The sequence below is a fragment of the Leguminivora glycinivorella genome, chromosome 24 (genome assembly GCF_023078275.1).
Source record: "Leguminivora glycinivorella isolate SPB_JAAS2020 chromosome 24, LegGlyc_1.1, whole genome shotgun sequence".
Taxonomy (NCBI): domain Eukaryota; kingdom Metazoa; phylum Arthropoda; class Insecta; order Lepidoptera; family Tortricidae; genus Leguminivora; species Leguminivora glycinivorella.
In genome coordinates this window covers 814,463-835,569 of record NC_062994.1, presented here as the reverse complement: position 1 = coordinate 835,569, position 21,107 = coordinate 814,463, and the positions used below count along the sequence as shown (strand labels likewise).

General features: G+C 39.9%; 1 protein-coding gene across 1 annotated transcript in view; it reads right to left on the bottom strand.

Annotated features, from left to right (window-relative positions):
• Window positions 1-481: 481 nt before the first annotated feature.
• Window positions 482-21,107, bottom strand: part of LOC125238719 (CLIP-associating protein) — a 106,214-nt gene continuing 85,588 nt past the window's right edge. Inside the window, exons 27-37 of the mRNA XM_048146133.1 lie at window positions 20,885-20,972; window positions 19,373-19,495; window positions 17,587-17,695; window positions 16,349-16,453; window positions 15,219-15,295; window positions 13,670-13,814; window positions 12,535-12,632; window positions 9,197-9,408; window positions 7,547-7,693; window positions 5,067-5,201; window positions 482-676 (exon numbers count right to left, since the gene is read on the bottom strand). Of these exons, the coding sequence (XP_048002090.1) occupies window positions 614-676; window positions 5,067-5,201; window positions 7,547-7,693; window positions 9,197-9,408; window positions 12,535-12,632; window positions 13,670-13,814; window positions 15,219-15,295; window positions 16,349-16,453; window positions 17,587-17,695; window positions 19,373-19,495; window positions 20,885-20,972 (1,302 nt within the window). The 3' untranslated portion in view covers window positions 482-613. The remainder of the gene's footprint in view (window positions 677-5,066; window positions 5,202-7,546; window positions 7,694-9,196; window positions 9,409-12,534; window positions 12,633-13,669; window positions 13,815-15,218; window positions 15,296-16,348; window positions 16,454-17,586; window positions 17,696-19,372; window positions 19,496-20,884; window positions 20,973-21,107) is intronic.

Below are 21,107 nucleotides of genomic sequence, written 5' to 3'. Positions count from 1 at the left end.
TATGTGAATTTAGTCTTGTTGCCCGCTCATAAAAAAAAACATAGAAAACGACACCTTTCTAAAATATAACAGCAACGTAACAACCAACTCACCGTCTCCACTGATTGTCCTTTATATATGACACTTGGCTACCCGTAGTTCTCTATAAAAGACACCGAGCTACCCATTGTCGTCTATACAAGACACTGAGGTTTCCTATTCTGCCCCGCTAAGCCGTATGGCGCTATCTCAAAATCAAATGGTTTTGAAAATGAAACGTGTCAGCTATAGATACTTAAGTATGTTAGCTATGGATTTGAGATTGCGCTTTTCGGTATAGGAGGGCAGTATTGTCGTCTATACTAGACAGCGGGGTTCCTGTTCTCTATATAAGACATTGGCTACCCATTGTCACCTATAAAAGACACCAGTTACCCATTGTCGTCTATATAAGACACTGGGATTTCTGTCCTCTATACAAGACACAGTGCTACTCATTGTCGTCTATACAGGACACTGGCTACCCATTGTCGTGTATACAAGACAGTGGGGTTGGTGTCACCTATGCGGGACAGTGGCGTTACTCGTTGGTCTGCGTGGCGCGGGTGGTGGTGTGCGCGCGCCGACGCCGCCGCTACGTGCTGGGCGCCGCGCCCCTGACGCCACCCGCCTCGTCGCGGTGTTTGCTGATGTACACCTGTTAATACGGGGAAGTTAGCTAAAATTACGGCATAATTAATGGAAGATTTTTTTAAATTGGGATATGTACGTTATAGACAGAAGTTATTTTTCATCAACCCTCCCCACATCTCCCCCCTCTCCGTCACCCCTCTACCCTCCCTTGAAGAGCCGAAAATGCGGTTTTTCTCAATTTCTGACAAAACCGATGAAGATACAGAAAAAGCGTGTAGGAATGAGGTAATCCATACTAATATTATAAATGGGAAAGTATGTGTGTCTGTTTGTTTGTCCGTGTTTCACGGCAAAACGGAGCGACGAATTGACGTGATTTTTTTAGGTTGATAGTTGAAGGGATGGAGAGTGACATAGGCTACTTTTTGTCTGTTTTTAACGCGAGCGAAACTGCGGGCAAAAGCTAGTCCTTAATAAATCTATATACATATATAAAATGCTAACGCTAATGTACGTATGTCCGGGGTTTTCTCTATCACTATCAATTCCAATCAACCCCCTGTTGGGGTGGTAAATACGCCTTGGTCTCTAGATGAAAGTAAGGGAGTTTGGTCGCGGTGGGTGGAAGTGGGTGGCTGTGGGTGGCGAAAATGTTAAAAAAGTATATATCTGTCCTTCTTCTGTACTGTACATCTCTACTTCTGTATCACGCAATATAATTTTAAATGTGTCACAAAATATAAAAAATCTATATACATATATAAAATGCTAACGCTAATGTACGTATGTCCGGGGTTTTCTCTATCACTATCAATTCCAATCAACCCCCTGTTGGGGTGGTAAATACGCCTTGGTCTCTAGATGAAAGTAAGGGAGTTTGGTCGCGGTGGGTGGAAGTGGGTGGCTGTGGGTGGCGAAAATGTTAAAAAAATATATATCTGTCCTTCTTCTGTACTGTACATCTCTACTTCTGTATCACGCAATATAATTTTAAATGTGTCACGCAATATAAAAAATGTGGGTAAGTGCATCTGTACTTATATATCTGTACTTCTGGAAAGTTCTAAAAATTTCTGGAATGATCTATAAAAGTCCAGAATTTGTGTAAATGTTTCAATCGATCTGGAATGTTCTAGAAAGTTCTAGATACTTCTGGAAAGTTCTAATATTTTCTAAAATAATCTAGAACGTTCCAAAATCTGCAAAACTGAATGTAGTTGATATAGAATGTTCTGGAAAGTTCTGATATTTTCTAGAATGATCTAAAACGTTCCAAAATGTGTAAAACTGAATGTATTTGATATAGAATGTTCTGGAAAGTTCTAATATTTTCTAGAATGTTCTAGAACGTTCCAAAATGTGTAAAACTGAATGTAGTTGATATATAATGTTCTGGAAAGTTCTAATATTTTCTAGAATGTTCTAAAACGTTCCAAAATGTGTAAAACTGAATGTAGTTGATATAGAATGTTCTGGAAAGTTCTAATATTTTCTAGAATGATCTAGAACGTTCCAAAACGTGCAAAACTGAATGTAATTGATATATTGGGTTGGTAAGAAAGTAATGAGCGATCGATTGAATTCCACATAAAATTTTTGAGAGAGTTCTAGAATCTTCTATGGTCGAAAGTATATAAAGGGCGAGTCGCACTGTTTCTTGTCAGCCATTCACTAGCTGTCGCCGAGCTAATATAAGGAAGAAAATGGACGAATTAAAAGTGCATGTAAGGCATTGCTTACTATATGAATTTCAGTCTGGCCATTCAGCCGCCGAAGCAGTGCGTAATATATGTCAGCGTGTTGCTCCTGAAGTTGTGTCTGAGGCCACGGCGAAACGATGGTTCCAGCGGTTTCGTAGTGGCGACTTTTCATTATCAGATCAACCTAAGTCTGGTCGACCGGTGAAGATTGATGTAGCCAAATTAAAAACCTTAATTGAAGGAGAACCGAGGCTAACGAGTCGTACTCTTGCTACCGAGTTAGGCTGCTCTCATGTCACCATAGAAACACATTTACACGAGTTGGGAAAAAACTACAAATACAGTGTTTGGATACCGCACGAACTTGATAGAGATCAACTAAACCGCCGTGCCGATATCTGCATACAACTTCTGTCTTTTCGCCGCACATTCAACTGGTTGGACCATCTTATCACTGGAGATGAAAAATGGGTCTTATATATAAATCACACACGCAAACGTCAGTGGCTAGCTCCAAACGAAAAAGGAATAGAGGCACCAAAAACAGAGCCTCATCCGAAAAAAGTTATGCTGTCCGTTTGGTGGGATATTCATGGTATTATTCACTGGGAACTCCTACCAAGTGGAATGACTGTTACCGCATCAGTATACTGTAATCAGCTTGAAAATTTAAACCAAAAAATCTGTCAGAATCGTCCACAGCATGCTAAAGTTTTTTTCTTACACGACAATGCTCGCCCACACATTGCAAAAGTGACTCGGCTAAAGCTATTGGAGCTAGGTTGGAAAGTGATACCTCATCCACCGTACTCTCCAGACTTGGCACCTACGGATTACGCATTGTTCAGATCGCTAAGCAATGCCTTGAATGAAAAAAAGTTCGATGATCAAGCCCATCTACGACAGTATATAGCTGAGTTTTTTAATCTAAACCTAAGAACTTCTTCGCCGATGCTATTCATTCTTTACCAGAACGATGGAGACAAGTAGTAGATAACGAAGGCCGTTATATTTTTGATAAATGATTAAAATAATAAATTAAATAAAAATTACAATATTGGTTATGATTCGCTCATTACTTTCTTACCAACCCAATAGAATATTCTGGAAAGTTCTGATATTTTCTAGAATGATCTAGAACGTTCCAAAATGTGCAAAACTGAATACAGTTGATATAGAATGCTCTAGAAAATTCTAATATTTTCTAGAATGCTCTAGAACGTTCCAAAATGTGTTAAACTGAATTAAGTTTTACATATTTATGAAATTTCTACATTATTCCATAAGTTTTCAGAACTTTCTAGAACATTCCATATCGATTGAAACATTTACACACATTCTGGACTTTTCTAGATCATTTCAGAAATTTTTAGAACATTCCAGAACATTATTATGAACAACATTAAGTTTTACACGTTTTGGAACGTTCTAGAACATTCTAGAAAATATAAGAACTTTCCCGAACATTCTAAATCTAAATATATAAAAGAAGAAACTGACTGACTGACTGACTGGCTGACTAACATAAAATATCAACGCACAGCTGAAACCGCTGGTCCTAGAGATTCCAAATTTGGCACGTAGGTTCCTTATATAATGTAGTCGCTACAGGACGAGACGGGACGGGCCGGGACAGGAATAAGGTTAAGGATAAGGATAGGGATAGGGATAGGGACAGCGACAGGGACAGGGATAGGGATAATATGGGTATCGTTAGAGGGATATGCAGGCAGTGTAAAACGCAGTGCAAAAAGCAGGCGGCTCAGTGGGAAGGGATCGTTATTGTAAGGGATAATGCAAGAAAGTACTTTTTACCCACCGACCATTAGTGTCGAAATACGGGCTATGTGGGTTGTTTATAAAGGTTTCCCCAGCGTATATAGAATACATACCTACTCATACCTACTACCTACGCTGTGGTCGATGTGGTAACATTTCTACAATCATTGCAAGCATTTCTTTAAAAACAATAGTATTATGTGTAATCGAAATAATCGCAGACAAATGTACCTACAGAGAAACCTACGGATCCAAATGAAAATCTTAATTTTTGTATACGTTTGAATAAAAATACTTTTAGTACGCGGGCGAAGCAGCGGGTAAAAGCTAGTTTACTATAAATCTCTCATTCACACTTTAGTGCTAGCACTTATAGTTTTGCCACGAGCCGTCACGAAAGTTGGCTCCTTTCTGCATTTTTCTTTAATGAATATTAAGTTCTCTCATGGATCGGATCAGGAATGAGTATATTAGGGGAAGTTTGAAAGTTGCGCCTATAACGGAAAAGATGAGGAGTGGCAGGTTGGCGTGGTACGGTCATGTAATGAGGAGGGATGAATTTCATATAGGCAAAAGAATGTTGGAGATGAATGTTGATGGATGGAGAGGGAGGGGTAAACCCAAACAACGATGGATGGATTGTGTGAAAGAGGACATGAGAAAGAAAGATGTGAGTGTTGAGATGACGAAAGATAGGGGAGAATAGAAGAGGAAGACATGTTGTACCGACCCCACATAACGTGGGATAAGGGTAGGAGGAAGAAGAAGAAGTTTTCTCCCAAAATGCTTACGAAATCGTCGAAATTTGTTTGATATGCCACCAAACTTAAAATTACTTGTTGTATGGGCTCTTAGCGCTAAAACCTTGGTCCGGTCTGGTTAAAGTTTGCGGTAATATTAAAAATTCACGCTATATGTTTGGGTGGGATACCCACTTCAAACTCGCCAACGCAGCGGCAGCTGACGTACACATACCTGCAGTAGCCGACACTTGCTGACGGACAGGTGCTTCAAGTGCGGTTTCATCCTCTCTTCGCCGAGGGCGAACGTAAACGCCACCATGCAGAAAATGGCCGCTTTGCGAACTGCCGAGTTTTGGTGGTCGGCCAACTGTGGACAAATAAATTCATCAATATTTGAAAATACTAATATGTAGATACTAACTTTTACCCGCAGCTTCGCTCACGTTAAATTCAAATATTGCGGACTGCTCCATAATTTTTAGGGTTCCGTAGTCAACTAGGAACCCTTATAGTTTCGCCATGTCTCACAGTGCGATAAAACCCCGATCTAGGTGGACAAAAAGGGTCACGCTATTTCATTATCTGTGGTGGCTATAGCGATAGCCAACATCCTAGAAGGAATGATTCCAGTAATAGTTTTGTCCTACTACCCTCATAAAATTAATAAATAATGTCGAAGCGAACCGAAACACTGTCATCGATAGTGAAATCGTGCGTTTTACTGCTCTTCGCTTATCAATATTTTATAATAATTATCAATCAGATCGTGCTACTTCTAGTCATGGATTGTGAAGTAAATGGTATGGACTACATTTTAAAATATTAATTGTTAAAAACGGATATTCCTTTGCCAATAAAAATCAACTTTAACGTAAAAAATTCCAATTTTTTTGCATGAGTTTCGTGTTTCATAGACAAGGAAAAGGATGCCCCCCCTTGCCCCCGGGCTGGATTTTTTTAATGATAGAGTTTTTAATGTTCTTTCGTTTGATGCATGATAGAAACTGCGATCTGATGCGAGTCTTTGACTTTTTTTTAGAAATCGAACTATCCGTACCTAGGAGGGAGTTTTATGAAGAATGGTTAAAACACGCTATAAAAATAACCGTCTTTTCGATTATTTTTCAATTAAATTTGATTTGAGCAGAGTCACGCCAGATTCACTAAGAAATTTCAAGAGAAATATAGCTCGTATTTCTGGGAAATTATTAGAAAAGTGGGTTGCTTGCGGGAGAAAACAAGAAGTATTGGAAGCACTACCATTAGGTGTTGGATGGCTAACTAGTGAAGAGCTTAAGTTTACAATTCAATATTATATACAACCTTCTACGTCTTCATTTGGATGTGATCCTCCCCAGACTTCTGGACCTGGTCGGCCAAGAATCGATTTTAATGATGCTTCATTTAAAACCAAAAAAAGACGCGTAGAACACTTAGTGCAATCTTGTAATGACAAAGAATTAGGAATTGCTGCCGAGGTATCTACGAGATTATCTGGTCATCGTGACGCAGCAAATATAATAAAATCTGTTACCCAAACACCTGCAGTGGCCACCGAAATAAAAAAGAAAATGGCAGCTTCTATTAGTGCTCAACGCTGTTTATCAAACGAAGAAGCTTTGGCTTATTATGTCGAAGCTAAATGTACCAGTTATACCTACATGAAAACTAGAAAATGGGCCTTAAAAACGGGCCATGACGTATATCCGTCTTATACAAAGTCAAATTTGCCAACAAACTGTTTTGCAGTTTGGCGGTATTTTGTAAACTGTAATATCAATGTAACTATTGTGTCTTAAGAAAATAAATAATAATAATAAAAACCAATATAAATTGGCCTTCACGCGTGTAGTAATTCTTAGTACCAATAGGTCAGCTTATACTGGTTTTTAATTTTAATGTGAATTTGTAATTTCTTTCATTTCATTTCTATTTTGACATCATAATATGACCTACTAGAGTCGGTTTTGAGGCTTAAATAATATTGTCCACCTAGATCGGGGTTTCATCGCACTGTGTGTCTGTCTGTCCGTCCGTCCGCGGATAATCTCAGTAACCGTAAGCACTAGAAAGCTAAAATTTGGTACCAATATGTATATCAATCACGCCAACAAAGTGCAAAAATAAAAAATGGAAAAAAATGTTTTATTAGGGTACCCCCCCCCCCCACATGTAAAGTGGGGGCTGATATTTTTTTTCATTCCAACCCCAACGTGTGATATACTGTTGGATAGGTATTAAAAAGGGTTTACTAAGATCGTTTTTTGATAATATTAATATTTTCGGAAATAATCGCTCCTAAAGGAAAAAAAAGTGCGTCCCCCCCCCTCTAACTTTTGAACCATATGTTTAAAAAATATGAAAAAAATCATAAAAGTAGAACTTTATAAAGAATTTCTAGGAAAATTGTTTTGAACTTGATAGGTTCAGTAGTTTCTGAGAAAAATACGGAAAACTACGGAACCCTACACTGAGCGTGGCCCGACACGCTCTTGGCCGATTTTTTTATTTCTATTTTACAAATGGGCTTACTCTTGGCCACAGACTAGCCAAAGGCAAAGACGTGGCCTACGATGGAGTGAGCTCGCCCAGAAGATGCATGTTCACCCTAGATTTGAAAGTTGCCGGGTTATATGAGCTCGGAAATATAGCCCCGGCAAGGAATCCAACTCAGTATGTGATATAACCTGTTTTAGTTTATTATGTACTTACTTGTGAAACTCCATCCATGAGTTGTCCGACGATATCGTCCGTGAGTTCGTTGCTCCTCGCCTTGGCGACCTCGGCCGCTAACTTTAACGCGCAGAGCGAGGTCGGGTAACCGCGAGTTCGGATCACAGGCTTCAGAAGGGCTAGCACCTGCAACAATCATGAATATTATGAAAAAATATTTTAAGCGGGTTACTCACGTATTAAGTCGATATAGCGTTCGTTCAGTATGCGTCGCGCTCTCGACATGTAAAGGCGGGGTCGCTACTCTTGAGAAAGGTCCTCGAAATTGGACCAAAAAATGTCGAACGCTATATCGACTTAATACGTGAGTAACCCGCTTAAAATATTTTTAAATATGTATGAGTCTCACGGGAGTTTTATAGTTAAAATTATGAAAAAAATGTTTATTTTAAATGTTTTTATAAAGTTTCGAACATAGATTACAGCTAGAGTTATAATAGTCTAGTTTCCTGTAGCTAAAATAATAGTACATTACGATACAAGTGCGAAAAAAAGGAAGTTCGAAACGAGTGGCGATAAATAACTGTGGCCTGGTATCCCGGAGCTTCAGAGCGTTTTCACACTATCCGATATCGGATGTAGGAAGGATGTGAAAGGCAGAAATTAAAGATGGCGCACGTAATGTAAAAATCGGTCCTACATCTGATATCGGATCGGATTATGTGAAAACGCACTAATGGTGTAGCCAGAAATGGTTACTTTCGAAATCGAGGTCAATTTTTGTCAATTTTGAATCCCCGACGCAAAAACGAAGGTTTGTTATTAGTTTGACGTGTATGTCTGTGTATTTGTCTATCTGTCTGTCTGCCTGTGTATCGTTCTGTGTGCCTGTGCATCTGTCTGTCTGTCTGTCTGCAAGTGTATCTGTCTATCTGCCTGTGTATCTGTCTGTCTGCCTGTATATCGTTTTGTCTGCCTGTGTATTTGTCGGTCTGTCTGTCTATCTGTCGAATTATCTGCAAATATATCTGTCTGTTTGTATGTGTATCTATATATCTGTCTGTCTGATTTGTCTGCCTGTGTATCTGCTTGTGTATCTGTCTGTTTGTCTATCTATCTGTGTGTCTGTGTATCTATCTGTCTGTCTGCCCTTCCATCCGTCTCTCTGTCTGTATATGTCCATCTGTGGCATCGCAGCTTTCGAACGGCAGTACTCGCCACCAGCTTGTAAGCAGTGACCGTAGCCTATGGATCATGTCCTTACCCGAGTAGTAGGTTTCTGGAATTTTTGTTAATTTTTTCTACCACACGGTGGCAAACAGCGTACAAACTTTCTGTTGGTAAGCAGTGAGCGTATCAGCGTAGGGTATGGGTACCCGCGCGGCGGGCAGCGTTGTTTGTCGGTCTGTCTGCCTGTGTATCTGTCTGTCCGTCTACCCGTCTGTCTGTGTGAGTCCGTGAGCGTGGCGTATAGCTACCTGCGCGGCGGGCAGCGTTGTCGGTCTGTCTGCCTGAGTATCTGTCTGTGTGTGTCCGTCAGGTAAGCAGTGAGCGTGGCGTATGGATACCTGCGCGGTGGGCAGCGTTGTCTGTCGGTCTGTCTGCCTATGTATCTGTTTGTCTGTCTACCCGTCTGTCTGTGTTCGTCCGTCAGGTAAGCAGTGAGCGTAGGGCATGGAGCACGGATACCTGCGCGGCGGGCAGCGCATGCGCGACATGCGGCAGGCCGTGGTCGACGGCGCGCATGACCTCCTTGCTGAGCGCGCCGTACGCGTTGATGAGCTTGAGCAGGATGAGGTCGAAGTAGTCGAGCCACTGCGGCCGCGTCTCGGGGCGGCGGCAGAGCCAGATCAGCACCTTCACCGCCTCGGCGGCCGCGCGCTCGTTCGCCGTCGCCCAACCTGCACAAAAACCAATTCATCATCCTCCTCACGTTTATCCCGGCATTTGGGAGACTGGGGTCCGCTTTGTGTAATAATAATTTTGATCATTAAAAAAAACAGTATTTGTATCCATTGTGTGTTGTTGGCGTAAGTGCCGCCATTTAACCTAGTGTAAGTCAGGTCCCCGCAGAAAACCAGCGCTGCGGATGTCCGCAGCATTATGCTGAGTGGGGGTCCTATTTTAGCGTTTAAGGTTTTTTGTTTGCATGACTTCTGTTTTATTTGTACTTTGTTGTGACGTTAAATAAATGTTTTCTATTCTATTCTTTGACAACTAATCCCAAGATTTGGCGTAGGCACTAGTTTTACTAAAGCGACTGCCATCTGACCTTCCAACCCGAAGAGTAGTGACCTTATTGGAATTAGTCCGATTTCCTCACGATGTTTTCCTTCACCGAAAAGCGACTGGCAAATATCAAATGACATTTCGCACATAAAAGAAAAACTCATTGGTGCGAGCCAGGATTCGAACCCGCGACCTCCAGAACGAAAGTCGCACGCACTTGCCGCTAGGCTACCAGCGCTTAGCTGCAGAAAAACCAATTAAAAGATTAAAACTTATAATGTTGCAGTGGCGGCTGGTGAAAATGTCTGCTAGGCGACACTGAGCAAAAAGAAACCTACCTTAACATTAATTACTTTACTAAAAAACGCCCAATCCTATAAAAGTATTATGACCTAAACGCATAATACCCCAAACGCAAAGTGCCACAAATGTCTTGAGCAGTGTCAGGTGGGGCAACAATGTTTTTCGTGGCTGTGTAAGCCAATACGGGTTGACGCCGAAACAATATTTAAAAAAACCGACCAAGAGCGTGTCGGGCCACGCTCGGTGTAGGGTTCCGTAGTTTTCCGTATTTTTTTCAAAAACGGTTTAACCTATCGAGTTCAAAACAATTTTCCTAGAAAGTCTTTATAAAGTTCTACTTCGGTGATTTTTAGGGTTCCGTAGTCAACTAGGAACCCTTATAGTTTCGCCATGTCTGTCTGTCCGTCCGTCCGTCCGTCCGTCCGCGGATAATCTCAGTAACCGTTAGCACTAGAAAGCTGAAATGTAGTACCAATATGTATATCAATCACGCCAACAAAGTGCAAGAATAAAATATGGAAAAAAATGTTTTATTAGGGTACCTCCCCTACATGTAAAGTGGGGGCTGATATTTTTTTTCATTCCAACCCCAACGTGTGATATATTGTTGGATAGGTATTTAAAAATGAATAAGGGTTTACTAAGATCGTTTTTTGATAATATTAATATTTTCGGAAATAATCGCTCCTAAAGGAAAAAAAGTGCGTCCCCCCCCCCTCTAACTTTTGAACCATATGTTTAAAAAATATGAAAAAAAAATCACAAAAGTAGAACTTTATAAAGACTTTCTAGGAAAATTGTTTTGAACTTGATAGGTTCAGTAGTTTTTGAGAAAAATACAGAAAACTACGGAACCCTACACTGAGCGTGGCCCGACACGCTCTTGGCCGGTTTTTTGAATATTTTTTAAACATATGTTACAAAAGTTAGAGGCGATTATTTCCTAAAATATTACTTTTATCCAAAAACGATTTAAGTAAACCCCTATTCATTTTTAAATACCTATCCAACAATATATTACACGCTGGGGTTGAAATGAAAAAAAAAATATACATCTATCCCCACTTTACATGTAGGAAGGGTACTTAACAAATCATTTTATTCCACTTTTTATTTTACCACTTTGTCGGCGTGATTGATATACATATTGGTACCAAATTTCAGCTTTCTAGTGCTAACGGTTACAGATTATCCGCGGACGGACAGACGGTCGGACAGACATGGCGAAACTATAAGGGTTCCTAGTTGACTACGGAACCCTAAAACAAGTTGGCCATGAGAAAAAACACACAAGGTTCTAACTAACTAGTAAATTCGTCGTATACAGTTGAACCACTTTGTTAGTTTTTAAAGGGTTAAAAGAGGGCCATATTCATTAATGAAATATAGTATTTTATGCCACAGTTTCGTTTTCTTTTAATCCCTTATTTGCCAAGAGTAGCCCTGAAGCTTTAGCAGTTTCATGTGCTCTGCCTACCCCTTTATGGGATACAGGCGTGATTGTAGGTATGTATGTAGTGTATTTTATGCAACAGGCATTTAAAGGAGCTCAAAAAAGACGAGTGGCGTGGGTAACAATTTGAGTCGAAGCCGAAAATTGTTATTAAGGCGCCACGAGTATTTTTTGACTCAGTTAAACACCGTTGCATACAATACTTTTTCTACGACCATGCACTTAGTTTTTAATAGTTTCCTTGAATAACTTTCGTGAAATTCACAATGTTTCCTGTATTTTGACGCAAAGGTTTGTACTGTCAGCTCAGCTGCCCAAAGCCTTCCCGCGCACGCGCGCAGTATCGTTATAACAACGCGTTGCCATGGTTACAGAGCCAAACAATGCGTTTTCAGTTTCGATCCTGCGCGCATGCGCGGAAAGCCGGCGGACGCTGGCTTTGGGGAATACACTTTTATGTAGGGTTTTAAAGATCTATGCACGACCCTGTAAATGACGAATAACAGTTCGGGAGTAGAATAGTACATTGTGCAACAAGGGGAGGAAGTTGAATATTACTAACGAGAGTAAGTTAAATCGCGACGGCTTGCCGGAGCGATGTAAAGACTCGAGTTAGTAATATTCATACTTCCCGAGTTACACAATGTTTTTCATCACACTTGCATTATAAAAAAATATGCAAAAAGGTAAAAAAAGAGTTTAATACACTACTAGAAATTTCTTAACTCCTCAGGGAGAACGATTTTTCTATAACTCACGCTCCGCCTGCTAGCAATAGCATATTTAGTGTGCGAGTGTGATGAAATAGTACATTACGATACAAGTGCGTAAAAAAGGAAGTTCGAAACGAGTGGCGATAAATTAAAACACGACCGAAGGGAGTGTTTTAAATCGACACGAGTTACGAATTTCCTTTTCGCACGTGTATCGTACGACGTTTTTCAGTACAGATGGCTGTCCGAAGTTTCGACCTGGCATATAATGAACCACTTCTCGCACTAGTGCGTAAAAAAACACCATCAGTACTGAAAAAGGTGTTTACCTGAGGACTGTTGAGCATTCGACGCGTTTTCAGAATTCTCCTTATCTCCAGCGTTCTCATCCACCGCTAAAGTAGCCAACGCCACTCGCACTATGTTCCTGTAAGCAACGTATGTGTTAGTATCTCCAAAGAGGATCGAGTATTATAGAGAGTTACTGTCGAAGTAAAATGTGTAATCACAGTGCATAGACTGCCATCTCTTGACACAGCCTAAAAACTTTTGAATCACAGTTTTGACAATTTGGCCCACATTCTTAGCTAGATATGTTTTAAAATGTCAAAAACGTACCTCAAAGCCCTAAAGAAAAAGGTACGGTGGCCTAGATGGCGTTACACCTTTGGGGTACGCTCGGCTAGATGGCGCTAATATTAATATTTGGCATTTTAACACACATCAAGCTAAGAATATGGGCCAAATGGTCAAAACTGAGGTTCAAAAGTTTTAAGCTTGTGTCAAGTGAAGGGAGAGATCACGCACTGTGATTACATATTTTACTTTAACAGTAACTATCTATAATATTCGATCCTCTTTGCTATATCGTAGAAATTCGTTTAAAACTTGTCTGACTCTTTTACATCAATTTAAACAAGTTTTATATGGTCTAATGAGACTCAAATATGAAAAACTAGCTTTTGCCCGTGGCTTCGCTCGCGTTAGAAAGAGACAAAAGTATCCTATGTCACTCTCCATCCCTTCAAATATCTCCACTTAAAAAATCACGTCAATTCGTCGCTCCGTTTTGCCGTGAAAGACGGACAAACAAACAGACACACATTACTTTCCCATTTATAATATTATATGGATTAAACCTTCTTATAAGTACATTTAAGCCTCCGCCACACATAAAGCGTTTTGATAGCGTAGCGTTAGCTGAGCGCAATGGTAGCGGTGCGCCGGCGGAACGCTGGCGTTCTGCTTGCAATCCGCTCTCGTTAGTTCCCGCCGGCGTCCGCTGGGTGCAACGCCAGCGTTCGTCCGGCGCACCGCTATCGTTGCGCTCCGCTACCGCTCCGCTTCCGCTCCGCCTACGCTATCAAAACGCGCATGTGTGGCCGAGCTTTTAGGATGCAGCGAATCTCTTAAGAAAATAATGGGACGAGATCTTGCATTTTTACGAATGTGACGAAAACTTACTTGAAATATTCCGAAGGCTTGCGGCAGTCACCATATTTGAGTATTTCGTGTGTGGCGAGCAATAGTCGCTCCCACTGTTCTGGAGGCGCATGTTGCGTGTCCAATTGACAGAGAGCTTCTAAGACCTCTTGCTCGCGAAGGCCAGCTAAAAAATAAAACAAAATTACATACATACATACAACATACATACAATCACGCCTGTATCCCATAAAGGGGTAGGCAGAGCACATGAAACTACTCAAGTTTCAGTGCCACTCTTGGCAAATAAGGGGTTGAAAAAAAACGAAACTGTGACATTGCAGTGACAGGTTGCCAGCCTCTCGCCTACGCCACAATTTAACCCATATCCCATAGTCGCCTTCTACGACACCCACGGAAAGAAAGGGGGTGGTGAAATTCTTAACCCGTCACCACACGGGCCAAAAACAAAATTAAAATTTGAAAAAAAAAAACCCCCGACCGCGACACAGCAGACCGATTTTCATGAAACATGGCTAAGAATACTCCCGACTAACTCAGCTCTCAAACAAAAAAATACTAAATCTAAATCGGTTCGTCCGCTCGGGAGCTACGATGCCACAGACAGACACACAGACAGACAAACACGTGAAACTTATAACACCCCGTCGATTTTGCGTCGGGGGTTAAAAATATGTTAACCGTTTAACCGCCAAGACCGTCATCTTACAGCGAAATATCAACCTTCGAACATTCTGATAAATTTGATAATAATTTTAGAATTAAACGGGACTTAATCGCGTAAACACTTACATTTTACCCGACGTTTCGAACATAACGTTATGTTTGTGGTCACGGGTAGACTATATCAGGAATTATATCGTCACTACTTTTAAAAAACCTTGTATCTTCGTCTGTCAATGAAAAGAAAATTGTAGTAAGTATGTATGGAATGCATATAGACTTACTGCGTTTTAACTTTGCGGAGCAGCGTGAGATACGAGATTTTTCAAAGTAGTGACTATATATAAGGTCCTAATTTATTAGATGCAGATATTTTTACAGCTGATAGTACTCGGTCTCTGGAGTATATTAAACCGTGAAACATTATAGCTTTTACGATGTTTTTTTGGAGAAAACGGAAAAACAAATTTGCTACGTAAAAACACCCTGTTTATGTGATTATTAAATGAAAACTCATTGAACAGATTCTAGTACCTCTTTTACGTACCACTTAACTGTAACTGGCCACTTCAATGACATGTGCAGTTTTCCCGCCGAACCTTTACGACATTTACAACAAACAATTGTTGACATGACAGACAGTGTTATTGTGACATGTGATAATGCACATGATGATTTTTTTAGACGAAATTATAATTATTTTTTTTGTTAGGAAAATGAAATCAAAAAAGTTACATGAAAAGATTTCTTAATTTATATTTAAAGTTAATTATTTTAATGTAAAGTATCATGTGTTAAAATATCTGCAACTAATAAATTAGGACCTTATATATACGAGGAATTATATCAACATCTTCTAGCTGCGCGAGTTTCTATATTGTATACAAGAATGTAGAATTATACTCACATTTGGTTATTAGGAACCCATTTTCGTCAGTCTCGTACGGTTTCATCTTGTCGCGACATAGCGCCGAGTTGTAGTCCCTACAAAAGTTACATTCAAAGTTAAATTGACATCAATAAGTAAATATTACGTAAAAATATTTAATTTTTAAGGATATTGTAGTGTGCTGACGTGGGAAACAACTGACTACTGACACAGCTGACAGGGGGTTCTTCAAGAAGCAGGTATTTAGGGTTCTCAAAGGTCGGCAACGCATAAGTGGCTCCCCTGATGTTGCTTATGTCCATGGGCGGCGATGCCTGCTTACCATCAGGCGGCTCGTCTGCACGTTTGCTGCCTATTTCATAAAAAAACGTCGGACCTGATATTTGACCAAAGAGGATCTAGTATTATAGAGAGTTACTGTCAAAGAAAAATGTGTAATCACAGTGCATAGACTGCCATCTCTCGGCACAAGCTTAAATTTTTTTAATCTCATTTTTGATAATTTAACCAATATTCTTAGCTTGATATGTGTTAAAATATCAAATATTAATATTAGAGCCATCTAGCCCAGCGTCCCCCGAAGGTGTAATGCCATCTAGGCCACCGTACCTTTTTCTGTATGGTTTTGAGGTACGTTTTTTTCTTAGGCTTTACCTGTCTACATGTGTCTTTGTATTTGACTCACGTACAAGAATACTGCCAGTGTATACTGGCAACAAAAACCAACCTTTTATGAAGTGTGATGTTTTTGAAAAAAAAATGCTATTTCTATTCAGAATTACTAGCTTTTTCAATTCTAGTAATAAAAAAAATTGTCCCATACGATTTTTTCTTATTTTGTTACCATTTTCCGTACATGTTGTATGGGGTAACAAAAGAGGAAAGTAACAAAAATGTATTGAAATTCTGGGACACTTTTTGTCTCCCAGTGAGATTGAAAGTACTCATGATTCTGAGTACAATTGACCTGAAATTCCCTAAAACAATCAAAATTTTTTTATTGGCAAAAAAAAAAGAAATGCTTTTTATATATCTGTGAGGGCCCCTACGGGTACACTTCGACCCATAGCGATCTTTTGTGCAATGACCCCCCCCCTACGATCCTACAGCTACTTAGGAGCAAGAACATAAAGTATAATATTAGTTACCCATGAGGCGGCAGGTCCAACCTGTGATGATGGGGCACGGGAGAAGACTCTTTAGTGCTGGTGGCCTCTTCCGAACTGTCCGCGGACGCGGCACGAGCGGTTTCACTGAAAAGACGACAGAAAATGTTTCATTGAAGGAGATATTTGACATTTTTAGGGTTCCGTACCAAACAGGTTCAAAAAGAACCCTTATGGTGCGACTCTGTCCGTCTGTCTGTCACATTATTAAATATTTCGAGAACTAATTACGCTATCGCTTTGAAATTTGGAATACGTTCATAATATGTTCATAAACATCGTTAAACTCGACAAATTGAAAGTACTCAATACTCAATCATTTATTGCACATAATGGTTACACAGTTGGCATATAATATTTATACAGATCGCATTATGTACCCTGTTGGGCGCAGCAAGATATAGTGAGAAAGGCACTTATAATTAGACTTAAGTATAAATTTGTACATTGCTATAATATTTCTAAATATCGCTAAATTCATCATTTAAATATTCATTTAAAGTATAATAACATTTGCTAATTAGTAAATTTTTCAGTTTGCGGAGAAACGCTGTTTCAGTAGTTTCCTCTTTTATTTTGTCTGGCAATTTATATTTATATAGTATTTTTTTAAATCATCTCTACACATGATTGTCACTTTTGAGGAGACAATATATTCACCCAGGCTTATTTTAAAACTAGCTTTTATATGAATAAACTAGCTTTAATTTTGGAATGCTAAAAAACAAACTTCCACCCCCTATTTGAGAGAAGTGGGGGATTATAAAGAGACAAAAAGTAGCCTATGTCACTCTCCATCCCTTCAATTATCTCCGCTTAAAAAATCACGTCAATTCGTCGCTCCGTTTTTCCGTGAAAGACGGACAAACAAACTGACACAACCACTTTCCCATTATAATATTAGCAAAGAGGATCGAGTATAGAGAGTTACTGTCAAAGTAAAATGTTTAATCTGCATAGACTGCCATCTCTCGACACAAGCTTAAAACTTTTGAACCTCAGTTTTGACAATTTGGCCCATATTCTTAGCTTGACATATGTTAAAATGTCAAATATTAATATTAGCGCCATCTAGCCGAGCGTCTCCCAAAGGTGTATCGCCATCTAGGTCACCGTATTTTTTGTGTATGGTTTAGAGGTACGTTTTTTTCTTAGACTTTATCTGTCTATACGGAGTTATATATGTCTTTGGAATCAGTATGGATGATAGTTATACTCACGCGTTATAATGTCCATTGGGTACCCCGTTGACTCCTTTGTTTGAGAGAGTCACGTCGGACATTTGACTGATGCCGGAGTCTTTGCTCGACATGTGGTTGCCGCACTCTGCTGTAACAAACAAAAATAGTAAGGATCCATCCAATTCATCATCCTCCTTGCGTTATCCCGGCATTTGCCACGGCTCATGGGAGCCTGGGGTCCGCTTTGACACCTAATCCCAAGATTTGGCGTAGGCACTAGTTTTACGAGAGCGACTGCCATCTGACCTTCCAACCCGAAGGGTAACTAGGCCTTACGCTCCGCGCACACGGATGCAACAGTTGCACGGCGACATTTTTTGTATCTGTCGTGCGTCCAAGGAGTGACGACAGAGACAAAAAATGTCGCCGTGCAACTGTTGCATCCGTTTGGGCGGGCCCGTATTGGAATTAGTCCGGTTTCCTCACGATGTTTTCCTTCACCGAAAAGCGACTGGCAAATATCAAATGACATTTCGCACATAAGTTCTGAAAACTCATTGGTGCGAGCCGGGGTTCGAACCCGCGACCTCCGGAACGAAAGTCGCACGTACTTACCGCTAGGCTACCAGCGCTTCAGTAAGGATCCAATTAAAAACAACACACGTCTTAAAAAGAGTTACTTATTCCTTTACCATCCCTTATTCCTGTCCATTCCGTGTTGAGTAACCATCAATTTCTGCTCGAGTGACTTTGTTAAGGACCATGTTTGGCATCCGCAGGTCAAGCATGGTACGATACACATGTTTAATACCTTGCTTTTTTCTGATGTAGGTATATTATCATTAGAGATGCAACGAATAATTGTTTGGCCGGATACCGGATACCGAATATTCGGCCCAACCATCGGCCGAATATTCGGTATCCGGCCGCTGAATATTCGGACAGCAAAATTTTACCTACAATACCTACAGTTTAAGCAAAACAAAGCAAGCGCAGGGTCCGTTTTTGTTTTAAATGTTCATTTTTTTAATAATAAAGGGCTATGATTATAAGTATTATAACCGTAACTGTTTTTTTTTTTACATTTAAATTTGTTTACCCCAAAATCATTCAATCAAAAATAGCACATCCGGTATCCGGCCGGATAGTACGTCACTATCCGGTATCCGGCCTAATATTAAAATTAGGGCCGAATAGGCCGGATACCGAATAGTAACCGAATATTCGGTGCATCTCTAATTATCATTCTTCATCACTTCTTTTTAACGACCAGTACGTTTCTATGAGTTTGCTACTCTTAGATTTATTTCCTTTTTCATTTGCCCTATTGGTGATATGACTTTGCCGAGATGTGTATTATATATAAATACTAGCTTTTGCCCGCGGCTTCGCTCGCGTTAGAAAGAGACAAATAATAGCCTATGTCACTCTCCATCCCTTCAACTATCTCCACTTAAAAAATCACGTCAATTCGTCGCTCCGTTTTGCCGTGAAAGACGGACAAACAAACAGACACACACTTTCCCATTTATAATATTAGTATGGATATAGTATTTTGTACAACAAGGGGAGGAAGTGGAATATTACTAACGAGAGTAAGTTAAAGATTTAAAGACTCGAGTTAGTAATATTCATACTCCCCGAGTTACACACAATGTTTTTCATCACACTCGCAATGTAAAAAATATGTAAATACATGTAAAAAAGACAACGGTACAAGAAATTGCATTATTCCCTTGGGAGAACGATTTTTCTATAACTTACGCTCCGCCTGCGTGCAATAGCACATTTAAAGTGCGGGTGTGATGAAAAAGTGTTTTCTTACCGTTGGCATGTTGTGCAGTGTACGTGTGAATCTCAGTGGTGGTCCTTTTGATACGTGAATGAACGTCGTCGGTGCCCGAATTCGGCGTCGCTGAGGACGTCCTTAGTGGAGAGTCGCTGCCGGCTGCACAAAAAACAGAAATAAAAGTAAAAGGAGTAGTCACAGTGCATAGACTGCTATCTACACCCTGTTTTTATTGAATTCCGTTAACTAAAAGGGATGGTTCTTTAGACCAAATACAATTAATTTCTCTAAGAAACTAGTGTCTTAACTTCGACGGCTATCGAGTTATTAGAAAAATAAAAATAATTACTGAACACGTGTGTGACAGCCTTTACCACTTCCCAATGTTATTTGTTTTGACATGTGCCGTTAATCACTTGACACTAACTTGAAATTTATTCTTAAGGGCCTCTCACACTAATTTATTTATTTATTATGTATGAAAACGATGAAAAATTTTTTTTTTGCGAATTTAACTAAAGTGATATGGTTCCTGATAATGAACCTAACGACATGTCGAATTTAACGGAAAACAAAAAAAAAAAACACGGTGTATAGACACAGGCTTAAAACTTTAGAACCTCAGATTGTTTTATAGATAGTTTAGTCAACTTGATAACAATTATTAATATTAGCACCATATAGCCGAGAATCAACCAAACATTTCTTTTGACGGTGCCGAGGTACAGTCAAGTGCAAAAATACGTATCGATTTATCCGCTCAAAAATATGTACCGAGACCTTATTCCGCCGACATAAAGTGCTATGGGACATATTTTTGATAAGTTGTACGCACCCATATTTTTACAGACTGTACGTTTTATTTTAAAATGTATCTATCCGTCTTACGCATGTCTTTGGTATGTATGTTATTTTCCTGACGCAGAAATAGTTATTTGTTATACAAGTGTGAAAAACGAGCAAGTGAAAGGATTGTATAGTTTCACCCATGTGTAACACAAAAAAAAATCCCCTTTTTTTTTATTTTTTTTTATTATAAATGGGCTTACTCTTGACCACAGACTAGCCAAAGGCAAAGACGTGGCCTACGATGGAGTGAGCTCGCCCAGAAGATGCCTGTTCACTCTTGATTTGAAGGTTGCCGGGTTATATGAGCTCGGAAATATAGCCGCCGGCAAGGAATTCCACTCCTTGGCAGTACGCATAAGAAAAAAAGAAGCAAAGCGCTTCGTGCGGATTCGTGGAATATCCACCAAGTAAGGATGGAGACCTGCCGTGCGTCTAAGAGTCCGATGGTAGAATGGGGACGGTGGAATAAGCTCGTGTAGCTCTTGAGCACACTCCCCTCACTATAGCGAGGAAAGTACACTACTTCTAGTAGTTTCAGAGGAGGTAAGTCTTCATCACTATATTCACCCACTTTTATCAATCTTAAAGCAGAAAATTTGAATATATTCAAGGTCAAATTACTTTACTAGTGGATAAAATGTGTTTTTACCCGCTGGCGTTAAAGGATAAAACACGTGTTTCCGAGTATATAATACGTACTGCTGGAGGTCCTCCTGACGTGTTGCTGCAAGACTCCGTTGACTAGGGCCTGTGTGTCCGGCGAAAGTTCGCTCATTAGCGCCGTGAACTGAAAAAAAAAAAGTTAATCATCTACATCACTGTTCAAAAACAAACAGGACCTGAATCCAAAACTTTCTCTTTCTGAGCACATAGCTCGCAATAGATTACGGGGTCGTTTTTGCGTCGGAGATTAAAAACGGTC